The following is a 12,507-nucleotide window of genomic DNA, read 5'->3' as shown; positions in this document are numbered from 1 at the left end:
TGGGATGAACCCCACTTGATCGTGGTGCCCTATCTTCTTAATATGTTTTTGTATGTTATCTCATACTACACAAAAGTGCCAAAACTTACAATGGACAAAAGATAGCCTCTTCAACAAATAGTGCTGGAAAAACTGGAAATCCATATGCAGTAAAATGAAAATAAACCCCTCTCACCCTGTACAAAAGTCAACTCAAAGTGGATCAAGGACCTAGGAATTAGACCTGAGACCCTTCACCAAATAGAAGAAAAAGTAGGTCCGAATCTCCATCTTGTTGGGTTAGGACCAGACTTTGTTAACAAGACTCCCATAGCATGAGAAATAAAAGCAAGAATCAATAAATGGGATAGATTCAACATAAAAAGCTTTTTCTCAGCAAAGGAGACAATAATGTGAAAGAGAGCCTACAGAGTGGGAGAAAATCTTTTCCACCCACAACTCAGACAGAGCTCTAATCTCCAAAGTTTATAAAGAACTTAAAAAACTTTACACCAAAAATACAAAGAACCCAATCAATAAATGGGCTTAAAGAACTGGACAGACACTTCACAGAAGAAGATAAACAGGTGATCAACAAAAATATGAAAAAGGGCTCATTTTCCCTAGTAATTAGAGAAATGTAAATTAAAACATCCTAAGATTTCATCTAACTCCAATTAGAATGGCTATTATCAAGAACACAAGCAATAATAAGTGTTGGCGTGAATGTGGGGAAAAAGGCACACTCATACATTGCTGGCGGAGTTGTAAATTGGTACAGTCACTCTGGAAAGCAGTATGGAGATTCCTCAGAAAACTTGGAATGACTATACCACTCCTTGGCCTATACCCAAAGGACTTAAAATCAGCATACGACAGTGATGCAGCCACATCAATGTTCATAGCAGCTCAATTCACAATAGCTAGATTGTGGAACCAACCGAGATGCCCTTCAATTGATGAATGGATAAAGAAACTGTGGTATATATACACAATGGAATATTACTCTGCCATAAAGAAGAATAAAATTATGGCGTTTGATGGTAAATGAATGAAGTTGGAAAATATCATGCAAAGTGAAATAGGTCAAGCCCAAAAAACCAAAGGCTGAATGTTTTCTCTGATAAGTGCATGACGATACATATGAGGGGAGGTGTCGGCAGGGTGGGAAGAGAAGAATAAAGGAACTTTGGATGGTGTAGAGGAAAATGGGGCGAGAGGGGGTGGGGGAAGGAAAGATAGTAGAATGAAACAGACAGTATTACCCTATGTATACATATGAGTACATGAATGGTGTGACTCTACATTGTGTACAACCATAGAAGTGAAAATTTGTACCCCATTTGTATACAAAGAGCCAAAATGCAGTCTGTAAAAATAAAAACAATTTAATTAAAAAATAATAATGTGAAGAGAGAGCCTACAGATTGGGAGAAAATCTTTACCACATGAACCTCAGATAAAGCATTAATATCTAGGATATATAAAGAACTCAAAAAACTTTACACCAACAAAAACGAATAACCCAATCAATAAATGGGCTAAGGAGCTGAACAGACACTTCACAGACGACATATCAACAAATATATGAAGAAAGGTTCAACATTTCCAGCCATTAGAGAAATGCAAATCAAAACTAAGATTTCATCTCACTCCAATCAGAATGGTAATTATCAAGAATACTACAGCAACAATAAATGTTGGCGAGGATGTGGGGGAAAAGGTACACTAATACATTGCTGGTAGAATGCAAAATGGTGCAACCACTCTGGAAAGCAGTATGGCGATTCCTCAGAAAACTTGGAATGGAACTGCCATTTGACCCAGTTCTCCCACTCCTCAGTTTATACCCGAAGGTCTTTTAAAAACTCAGCATACTACAGTGACGTAGCCATGTCAATGTTTATAGCAGCTCAACTCACAATAGCTAAACTATAGAACCAACCTAACTACCCTTCAACAGATGAATGGATAAATAAAATGTGTGTAAATAAAATATACACACATATGTATACATACACTACAATGGAATATTACTCAGCTTTAAAGAAGAATGAAATTATGGCATTTGCTGGTAAATGTATGGAGCTAGAGAATATCATGGTAAGTGAAATAAACCAAACCCAAAAAAACAATGGCTGACTGTTTTCTCTGATATGTGGATGCTAATTCATAATAAGAGGCAGGAGGGCACTAGGGAAGAATAGAGTTACTTTAAGTAGAGGAGAGTGAAGAAAGGGGAAATGGATATGGGGGTAAGAAGGATAGTAGAGTGAAACAGATGTTATTACCTCATGTACATATATGACTGCATGACTGATGTGATCATACAATATATAAAATCAGAAAAATGAGAAATTATACTTCATTTATATATGACTTATCAAAATGTATAAATGTATTCTACTGTCATGTATAAGTAATTAGAACAAATTTTAAAAATAATTAAAAATAAAATAAAAAGGGCTGGGGATATGGCTCAGCAGTTAAGTACCCTTGGGTTCAATCATTAGTATTCAAATAAATAAATAAAAAGATTTCAGGAAATTAATATACACACAAATATCTGAATATAAATAAACTTACTTGTTAATTTAAAAAATAGAGATACTCCCTTAAAACAAAATTTTCTTAGGAGTTACTAATTTATTTGGATGGATATAGCAGTGTTTCAAAACATCTGACAATAAAAAATTCAATAAAATTTCTAAAAATATCACAATATGATATATTCAGGTGACAACTGTTAAGACCAAGTAGCATTCCAGTTTTGCTTTCAGTATCATTTAGTTCAAAAAAGTGCTTAGGGGCTGGAATTGTGGCTCAGCAGTAGAGCACTTGTCTAGCATGTGTGAGGCACTGGGTTCGATTCTCTGCACTACATATAATAAAAGAATAAAATAAACATCTATCAAGAGCTAAAAATTATTTTTTAAAAAGTGCTTAGAAGTCTTAGATTGTTTTTGTTCAATCAGAATCACAAGTTTCTCAGAAGTCGGTGGACTTCTAGAATTAGTACTATGTTTTCCAGATATGCCAGGGGTAATCTTCAGGAGTCAGAGCTTCTATTAATATAATTTCATTTTAAAAACACACACACAATAGAAAACAATGCACTCGCTGGATATGGTGGTGCTTGCCTGTAATCCCAGTGCCTGGGGGAGGCTGAGGTAAGAGGACTGCAGGTTTGAAGCCAGTCTTAGCAACTTAGTGAGGCTGTAAGCAATCTAGTGAGATCCTATCTCGAAAGAAGAGATAAATAGAGCCAAAGATGTGGCTCAGTGGTTAAGTGTCCTTGGGGTTCAATCCTTAGTACAAAAAGAAAAGGAAACAATGCACTCACCACTTCCACTGATCACATCTGGTTTGGTCTTCATCATTTTACAAAATTGTCTTCGACAGTTTTCTATCCAATCAGTTTGTTTATCAGATAATTTGAAGAGTAATAATAGCTTGTCAAGATCATTATCTAATAAGAAAGAAAACATGCAATATTGTTATAATACAACACACTAGATACACTGATCCACAGATATTAATGTTAAATATGTAAACAGCTGCAATTTACAGAAAAAGTATGTATGTGGCTTTCAAAGAGATTATTTCTGTAATTACATGTTAGCTACTATCAACTGATCTTTACCACACTTACTAAAAGCTTATAAAACGGATTGCTGATTTATTAAAAGCTCATACAATGGACTGTTAGTTTGTAACCGTAAGTCTTTAACAGTCTTTCTCTTATATCCATGTTTCATTACTTAGTATCCAGCTTAACAGTGTGAAACTTAAGATGTCTTTCCATGAAGATGACAAGAACATTATATTCATTCTTCATGCACATTCAGATGTAATTTTATTCTCATGTCTTTAAAAGTAAAAAGAAAGCATAAGTGTGGAAGATCTCTAGTCAATCATTTAGTTCCTCTTCCTGAAAAAAAAGCAAACTGATAAAGGTATCAAAATATTCTACTCTGGCATATTGTTTATTCAAGTGTACAATTTTTATGCTTCATAGATCAATTAAAATATAAATTTCAGTTAAATATAAAATATGTGTGGAGTTCCTCCCATGTGGCTGTAATAATTAAGACACTACTGCCCTCTCACATGAAACTTCTGTCTTTTAAAGCATATGTGCTCACGTGCACATACAGGAAACCCCCTCTTGACCATGGGAGATAGGTGCCCATTCCTCTAGTGGTAGGCTCAAACCACAGACAGTACCAAGTCCTATAGATATGATACGTTCCCTAAACATACCTACTTATAACATAGTATAATTTATAAATTATATGCAGTAAGAGATTAACAACTAATAATAAAACAGAACAATAATAATTTACTGTAACAAAATGCCAGCATCCCTGCTTTTGTACATTAATAAGACTTATTTTATGATTAACTATAATGCAGACTATTTGAATACAATCACTATGACACTGCAACAGTTGATTTGATAACCAGAATGGCAACTAAGCAACTAATGGACAAGTAGTACATACAGAGTGTACAAACTGGGCAAAAAGATGATTGACTTCCATGCAGGGAAGAGTGGGACAGAGGGGGATTTAAACTTATATTCATTTCTGTAATTTTCTGTTTAATATCCTCAAGATAGAATCTGGCAGTGAGTAACTGAAACCATGGAAGGAAAAACTGCAGGTAATTGGGGACACTGTGCACCTCTCTCTACATGCATATATATGTGCACACAGATGTAACAGTATTCATAAGATATATCATTCTTGTAATCTAAGTTTCATTTAATTTAGTCCTAAAAGGATGCTATGTATTGTCATGTGGTCCTCATGTGATCATATATAAATTTGACAATTTATGTAAATATTTCCCTACTTGACATTTAGGTCATCAAAAACACTTCTTATATTAAAGTTACACACATACTCTGATATAAACACATAAAAACACAGATACATCAAACATATGCATATTCACAAATGCACAAAAAATTGCTTAACTGAAGAAAGTACATAATTCTGACTTTCAGTAGTAATATATTTTCTTTAAATATTCCTAAAATAATGATATAGAAACATTTCACCTACAGCCTCAATAATAAAAGAAATAAAATTTTCATATTATTTAAATCAGAGAAAATTTCTTTCAATAAAAATCTTCAAACTCACACGATTATTTCAATAGATGCAGAAAAAGCATTTGATAAAATACAGCATCCCTTCATGCTCAAAACACTAGAAAAAACTGGGGTAGTGGGAACATTCCTTAACATTATAAAGGCCATCTATGCTAAGCCCATGGCTAATATCATTCTTAATGGTGAAAAACTGAAAGCATTCCCCCTAAAATCTGGAACAAGGCAGGGATGCCCTCTCTCACCACTCCTATTCAATATGGTCCTTGAAACTGTAGCCAGAGCAATTAGACAGACCAAAGAAATTAAAGGGATACGAATAGGAAAAGAAGAACTCAAACTATCCCTGTTCGCTGATGACATGATTATACATTTAGAGGAACCTGGAAATTCCACCAGAAAACTTTTAGAACTCATAAGTGAATTCAGTAAAGTAGCAGGTTACAAGATCAATGCTCATAAATCCAATGCATTTTTATACATAAGTGATGAATCTTCAGAAAGAGAAGTTAGGAAAACTACCCCATTCACAATAGCATCGAAAAAAATAAAATACTGGGAATCAATCTCTCAAAAGAGGTGAAAGACCTCTACAATGAGAACTACAGACACTAAAGAAAGAAATTAAAGAAAACCTTAGAAGATGGAAAAGATCTCCCATGTTCTTGGATAGGCAGAATTAATATTGTCAAAATGGCCATACTAATGCAATTCCAATTAAAATCCCAATGATGTACCTTACAGAAATAGAGCAAGCAATTATGAAATTCATCTGGAAGAATAAAAAACCCAGAATAGCTAAAGCAATCCTCAGTAGAAAGAGCGAAGCAGGGGGTATCGCAATACCAGATCTTCAACTCTACTACAAAGCAATAGTAACAAAAACAGCATGGTATTGGTACCAAAATAGACAGGTAGATCAATGGTACAGAATAGAGGACATGGACACAAACCCAAATAAATACAATTTTCTCATACTAGACAAAGGTTCCAAAAATATGCAATGGAGAAAAGATAGCCTCTTCAACAAATGGTGCTGGGAAAACTGGAAAACCATATACAACAGAATGAAATTAAACCCCTATCTCTCACCCTGCACAAAACTCAACTCAAAATGGATCAAGGACCTCGGAATCAGACCAGAGACCCTGCATCTTATAGAAGAAAAAGTAGGTCCAAACCTTCAACTTGTTGGCTTAGGATCAGACTTCCTTAACAGGACTCCCACAGCACAAGAAATAAAAGCAAGAATCAACAACTGGGATAGATTCAAACTAAAAAGCTTTCTCTCAGCAAAGGAAACTATCAGTATTGTGAAGAGAGAGCCTACAGAGTGGGCGAATATCTTTGCCACTCATACTTCAGATAGAGCACTAGAGCACTAATTTCCAGAATCCATAAAGAACTCAAAAAACTCTACACCAATCCAATCAACAAATGGGCTAAGGAAATGAACAGATACTTCACAGAAGAAGATCTATAAGCAATCAACAAACATGTGAAAAAATGTTCAATATCTCTAGTAATAAGAGAAATGCAAATCAAAACTACCCTAAGATTTCATCTCACCCCAATTGGAATGGCGATTATCAAGAACACAAGCAACAATAGGTGTTGGCGAGTATGTGGGGAAAAAGGTACACTCATACATTGCTGGTGGGGTTGCAAATTAGTGCAGCCACTCTGGAAAGCAGTATGGAGATTCCTCAGAAAGCTTGGAATGGAACCACCATTTGACCCAGCTATCCCACTCCTTGGCCTATACCCAAAGGATTTAAAATCAACATACTACAGAGATACAGGCACATCAATGTTCATAGCTGCTGAATTCACAGTAGCCAGATTGTGGAACCAACCTAGATGCCCTTCAGTTGATGAATGGATAAAGAAACTGTGGCATGTATATACAATGGAATATTACTCCGCAATGAAGAATGATAAAATTATTGCATTTGCAGGCAAATGGATGAAATTGGAGAATATCATGCGAAGTGAGATAAGCCAATCTCAAAAAACTAAAGGACGAATGATGTCACTGATAAGTGGATGAGGACATATAATGGGGGGTGGGAGGGGTTAGCGTTAGGGTTAGGGTTAGGTTTAGGGTTAGGGATAAGGAGAGCGGTAAGAATGGAGGAAAGAAGGACTGTATAGAGGGAAAAGAGGGGTGGGAGGGGTGAGGGGGAAGGGAAAAAAATAATGAATCAAACATCATTGCCCTATGTAAATTTATGATTACACAAATGGTATGCCTTGACTCCATGTACAAATAGAGAAACAACATGTATCTCATTTGTATACAATAATAAACGACAAAAAAAATCTTCAAACTCAAAAAATATCATAATACATCAAAATTATGTTATTGCTAAAAAACGATTAAATGTTAAATGTATCTTTAAGTCCGTTTCCTTAAGCCTAATAAAAATCGCTAGAAGTACAACTGAAATAACAAATGCCGGTATGTGGGGAGGGGGGTGGGGAGTGTCTTTGTTTCCTTCTCTATTTTTTCTCTTTTATCCAGGTACAACCCGGCCTTTTACCTCCATCATATGAAAGAAGAAATATGATCAGTCAACAAATATATGAAAAAATGCTCAACATCTCTAGGAAGAAGGGAAATGCAAATCAAAACTACATTGAGATTTCATCTCACTCCACTCAGAATGGCAATTATCAGGAATACAAATAACAAGTGTTGGTGAGGATGTGGGGAGAAAGATGCATTCATACATTGTTAGTGGGACTGCAAATTGATCCAACTGCTCTGGAAAGCAGTATAGAGATTCTCAAAAAACTAGGAATGGAACCACCATATGACCCAGCTGTCCTACTCACTCCTAAAATCAGCAATGATATAGGGATATAGCCACATCAATGTTAATAGCAGCACAATTCACAATAACAGAACTATGGGATCAACCTAGGTGCCTTTCAACAGAGGATAAAAAAAATGGTTAGGAGAAATCCAACTCCAGAGTGCAGAGGACTAGTGAACTACCAGAATATTTCATAATGATACTAGGAAGTCACACTGTAGGAATAGGGTCAAGCTACACATGAAGTAAAAGAGATTACACACTCACCTAATAAAAATGACAAACTTGAAACATCAAAATATACACAAATAACTTGACTTTCTGCCACAAAAGGTTTCACTACCCTTTTAAAATTCTAGAACTTTTAAAAATCTAAAATTCAATGTAAAATTAATGTCTAATACCCAATAAAAAGACACTAACATGAATTTTAAAAAATGTGACCCACAACTGGCAACTGAATCAGTTAACAGAAACACCAGGGTTTTAATAGATTCACCAGGGTCTCATTAAGCCACCCAGACTGGCCTCTAATTTACATTCCTCCTGCCTCAGTTCCCCAGTTCCTGAGATTACAAGCATGCGATAACAGCAGCTACAACACTATTCTCATACAGCCATTACTACAAATTTTAATTGTGTAGTATTATTTCTACAGAGAGAGAACAATAAAATTAGGACTTGGTATCACTTCTACATCAAGCTCTGATAAAATCACCATGAAAAACTAACAGTTCATTTTCTCAGGATAGGTCTGGTGTATCTAGGAAGAGAGAACAGCAGCATGTTCTTTCCCTCTACGCTTCTTCAGACTACTATGACTTATGGGTACCTACAAAAAACTGCAGAAAGTAAAACAACATCTACTGTAAACCACTAGAAAAAGTGGGAAAAAAAGGAGCATTAAGTTTCCTGCTTATAAAATAAACCATGACAGCCAACAATAATCATTCATATCTAAACTCTGAATCTTTTCGTTATAATGTGACATACTTGGGCATATTATAGTTTGTCAAAAGATTATTGTAAAGAAAAGATTATTCATTATGTAAGCTGACTATAAGTAATAGAGAAAGGCTGTATATATACAAAGAATTTTAACTCCAAAAGGAGAAAATAATGTAAGCTCAATATAAATACAAAGAAAATCTATATTCACACAGAAACTTTTAATAATTTCTTCTTAGGATTTCATTCAGTAATTATAAGTGCCCACTCTATACACAATATCATAATAGATGCTGTACAAAACAAAAATACATGGAAGCCTTCATAAAGTAAGAGAGGCTTAATTCAGAAGCTTATTTGTAGAACATTTCATTTGTTTCTGCCTCTCTTTTCCATTCAGGTTAACAAAGTAATCACTTCACTTTTCTCTTATTATCATGAGCTGGGAAAAGATCTGGAGTAGTCTCCAAGAAGCAACCACACAGATAACTAATAGGGAACAAATTTAGACACCTTCCCATGTTTATGCTTAAAAGAATATAAATTTGCACAAGTCTTTATTTTGTTTCAACAACTGTATTCTTAAAATATAATACTTCATTTTATATAAATTATTCCTCATTTTGGATTTATCACACCACATTAGCTTTTCTTTAATAACAAAGAATTTAAATAAGAGACATTTAAAAAAATGAGAAATTGTTTTTTTGTTTTTGCATCCTACTGCACCTAAACTAGTAAATGATCTATATTTCCTAGTTGATACAGATATGCTTGCTTCAAAAGTTAAAGTAAAAAATATTTGAAAATAAAGTTATCCTATCCAAAAGAAAATGCTTATTCTGAAATTTCTCAACAGCTGCAGCTCAAGATTTACTATATGTGAGAGAGATACTCAGTCATACTATCAGTCTTCCCAGATAACAGGTTGGTGTCAAATAAAAGTTAGTTACCTTTACCTGCAGAAAATAAATCTTAATTCCATGATTAGAAACAATAAATAAAAAAGAATAAAAGTATCTGACTTGACATAAAACCCTAGATAAGTATTTGATAAAAGGGAGACTTCATTATCAAAAACATTTATAGATGGACTTTATGTGTAAGAGAGACTACCCAAAACTTTTTAAGTCAGAACAATTTCTGCCATCAAGTTGCATTACATTTTATATAGCACTCTTACTATTTTTAAAGCACTTTTAATGGTTGTGACTATAGGATTCCATTTTTGGTTCACTGGGGAAAAAGTGGTAATCCTCAATTTTAGATAATGTATCCAACTGGTAATGAAGGCAATCCAGTCTACCCATTTCTTAATTGAGCAGTTTTCATTATTTTATTAAAATTCAGTTGTAATTGCAGTCCATCTCCTTTTCCCCTTTCATTCCTTCAGAAATTTTGGTGTTTTTCTCCTGCCCCCCCACATATTCCCTCTTTGTAGTCTTCAAATTTTGAGTCTGGACTATCAGAATTGTGCAGTGGATTGTCATCCAATTGTAGATTCAAAAGACTAATTTCTGAAAGGACAAAGTTATCAGTGAGAAACTACATTAATGAATGAGTTATACTCAGTAAGTACATGGATATTTATTTTTAAAAATTAGCAAAAATTAGTGAAAATGTCTTGTAAATTAGGGATATTTTTCTAGTGTCAAAATAACAGAAATTTGTGGTTGCAAAGGCTAAAATTCAACATCTTTTAATGCAAACAACTTAAAATAATAGTAGCATATTGTACAACTCAGATGATAAGATGGCCATGAGCTAGGAGAAAATATGTATGCATCCTAAGAATAGAGCCATAAAAAACAAAAATTTGTCTACTCATTCACTGTACACGTTGTAACTCTAGAGACACAGAATATGACACCCATTCTTTGGCTTATCTCTAATCTGGAAATTTTTGTCTATTATTAGTATTTATTTTCATACTGACCAAAATACATTACAATAATTATCTAACTGTTCCATCAACAGTACTCTGCAATTGTAAAATGTTCAAAATAAACTTCATACATAATAATGAAAAGTCTTTTTCATTCCCCAACATAGTAATACATTAACACACATATTAACAACATATTAATACAAAAACACTTTAATTTTAACTTATGCTATTTTTATGAAGTGCCAAAGTTATGCAAATAACATAGATATAGTAGTTTAGATTCATGGTACTTGCCTATGAATATAATGTGGTTCCACAGACATTTGATTAATACGTAGAAACTAAAGATTCAAGATGCTATATAATGAATTCATTCAGAGCTTAAAATTTGCAAATTGAAAAAAGGTTTTAACTAGAATTAGCTTTGATTTCATATGATAGTCTCCCTCATCTTTTTTATTACTTTTTTTACCACTTATTTGTGGTAAAAAAATTATTTTAAGCAAAAAATAAAACACAAGACACTATGAATTTAAATCAACCTATTTTCTCATGTAGGAATAATGTCATTTAAAAAATTTCCAACTAAAAACATCTGAACAATTTAACTATAAGGATTTTAATATTATTTTATATATTCTATTATAGGGAATGATTATCACCATGGAACTTACTATTTTATATAGCATATTACTGAGAATGTTTTGCCAGGCAGAAAATCAATTTCCTATCAGATAAGTAAAAATGTGATGGCAGAAACTGTAAAGAAGGATAGCAAAGCTATAAAAGGCTAAATTTGAAGTAATCACAGAAGGCTACACTTTTTTGTTATTTTTTTCAATTATGAAAAAATGGAATGTAATGCTAACAATGCACACTTTTTATGTGCCATAAAAACATAAGGTAATACTTTGTAAATGATAAAATAACTATAATAAAGGCATCTACTTTATGAATGATATACTCAGAAGTCTAACTCAAGGAGCTTTCAAAACTGCAAGCTACGCATGCCCTAGAAATTGAGGCAGATCGGAGGTTTTTGCAGGTAAAAGTAAGAATTTCTAAAGTATGAGAGAGAGAGAAAGAGAGAGAGAGAAAGAGATATGATGGAAGGAAAAAAGGAAAAAAATTAATGATAATTCATCCATTCAAAAGACAACAACTACTTATTACTCAGTTTTCTTTTACTGTGCAAAAAAAAACAACATAGGGCTGGGGAGATAGCTCACTTGGTAGAGTGCTTGCCTTGGAAGTACAAGGTCCTGAGTTCAATCCCCAGCACAATAAATAAATAAATAAATAAATAAATAAATAAATAAAACATAAAGGAAAGAAAGATTTATTTTGGCTCATGGTTTCAAAGGTTTCAGTCCATGGTTGCTTGGCCCACAGCTTTGGGTCTATGTGAGGCTAACCATGGCGAAGAGTGTATGCTTCATCAAAGATGCTCACAACATAGCAGCCAGGAAAGAGAGAAAGGAAGGGTCTGGGATCCAACTATACTCTCTTCAAGGACATCCCAATGACCTAACTTCATCCAACTAAGCCCCAACTCCTAATAGCGCCATCAGCTGGGGCCCAAGCCTTCAACACATAAGCTTCAGAGGGACATTCAAGATCCAAACCACAATACCATCTAAGATATAGAGTTTCTTTGCCTTGTGTAAATTACATTCTAGGACAAGCAACAGAGACTACAAAAAAAAAAAAATACATAAGCTCCCTGTAAGGAATAAATACTATTAGAGAAGTAAGTG

The 12,507-nt window shown here is 33.9% G+C and overlaps 1 protein-coding gene across 2 annotated transcripts in view; it reads right to left on the bottom strand.

The window, feature by feature from the left end:
- The window catches only part of Tbc1d32 (TBC1 domain family member 32), a 301,835-nt gene that overhangs the window by 53,799 nt on the left and 235,529 nt on the right, over positions 1-12,507 (bottom strand). For both annotated transcript variants that reach the window (XM_047558656.1, XM_047558654.1), the window contains exon 27: positions 3,323-3,448. In XM_047558656.1, the coding sequence (XP_047414612.1) occupies positions 3,323-3,448 (126 nt within the window). The remainder of the gene's footprint in view (positions 1-3,322; positions 3,449-12,507) is intronic.

The sequence above is a fragment of the Sciurus carolinensis genome, chromosome 7, assembly GCF_902686445.1.
Source record: "Sciurus carolinensis chromosome 7, mSciCar1.2, whole genome shotgun sequence".
Taxonomy (NCBI): domain Eukaryota; kingdom Metazoa; phylum Chordata; class Mammalia; order Rodentia; family Sciuridae; genus Sciurus; species Sciurus carolinensis.
This window is presented reverse-complemented; position numbering and strand designations above follow the sequence as displayed.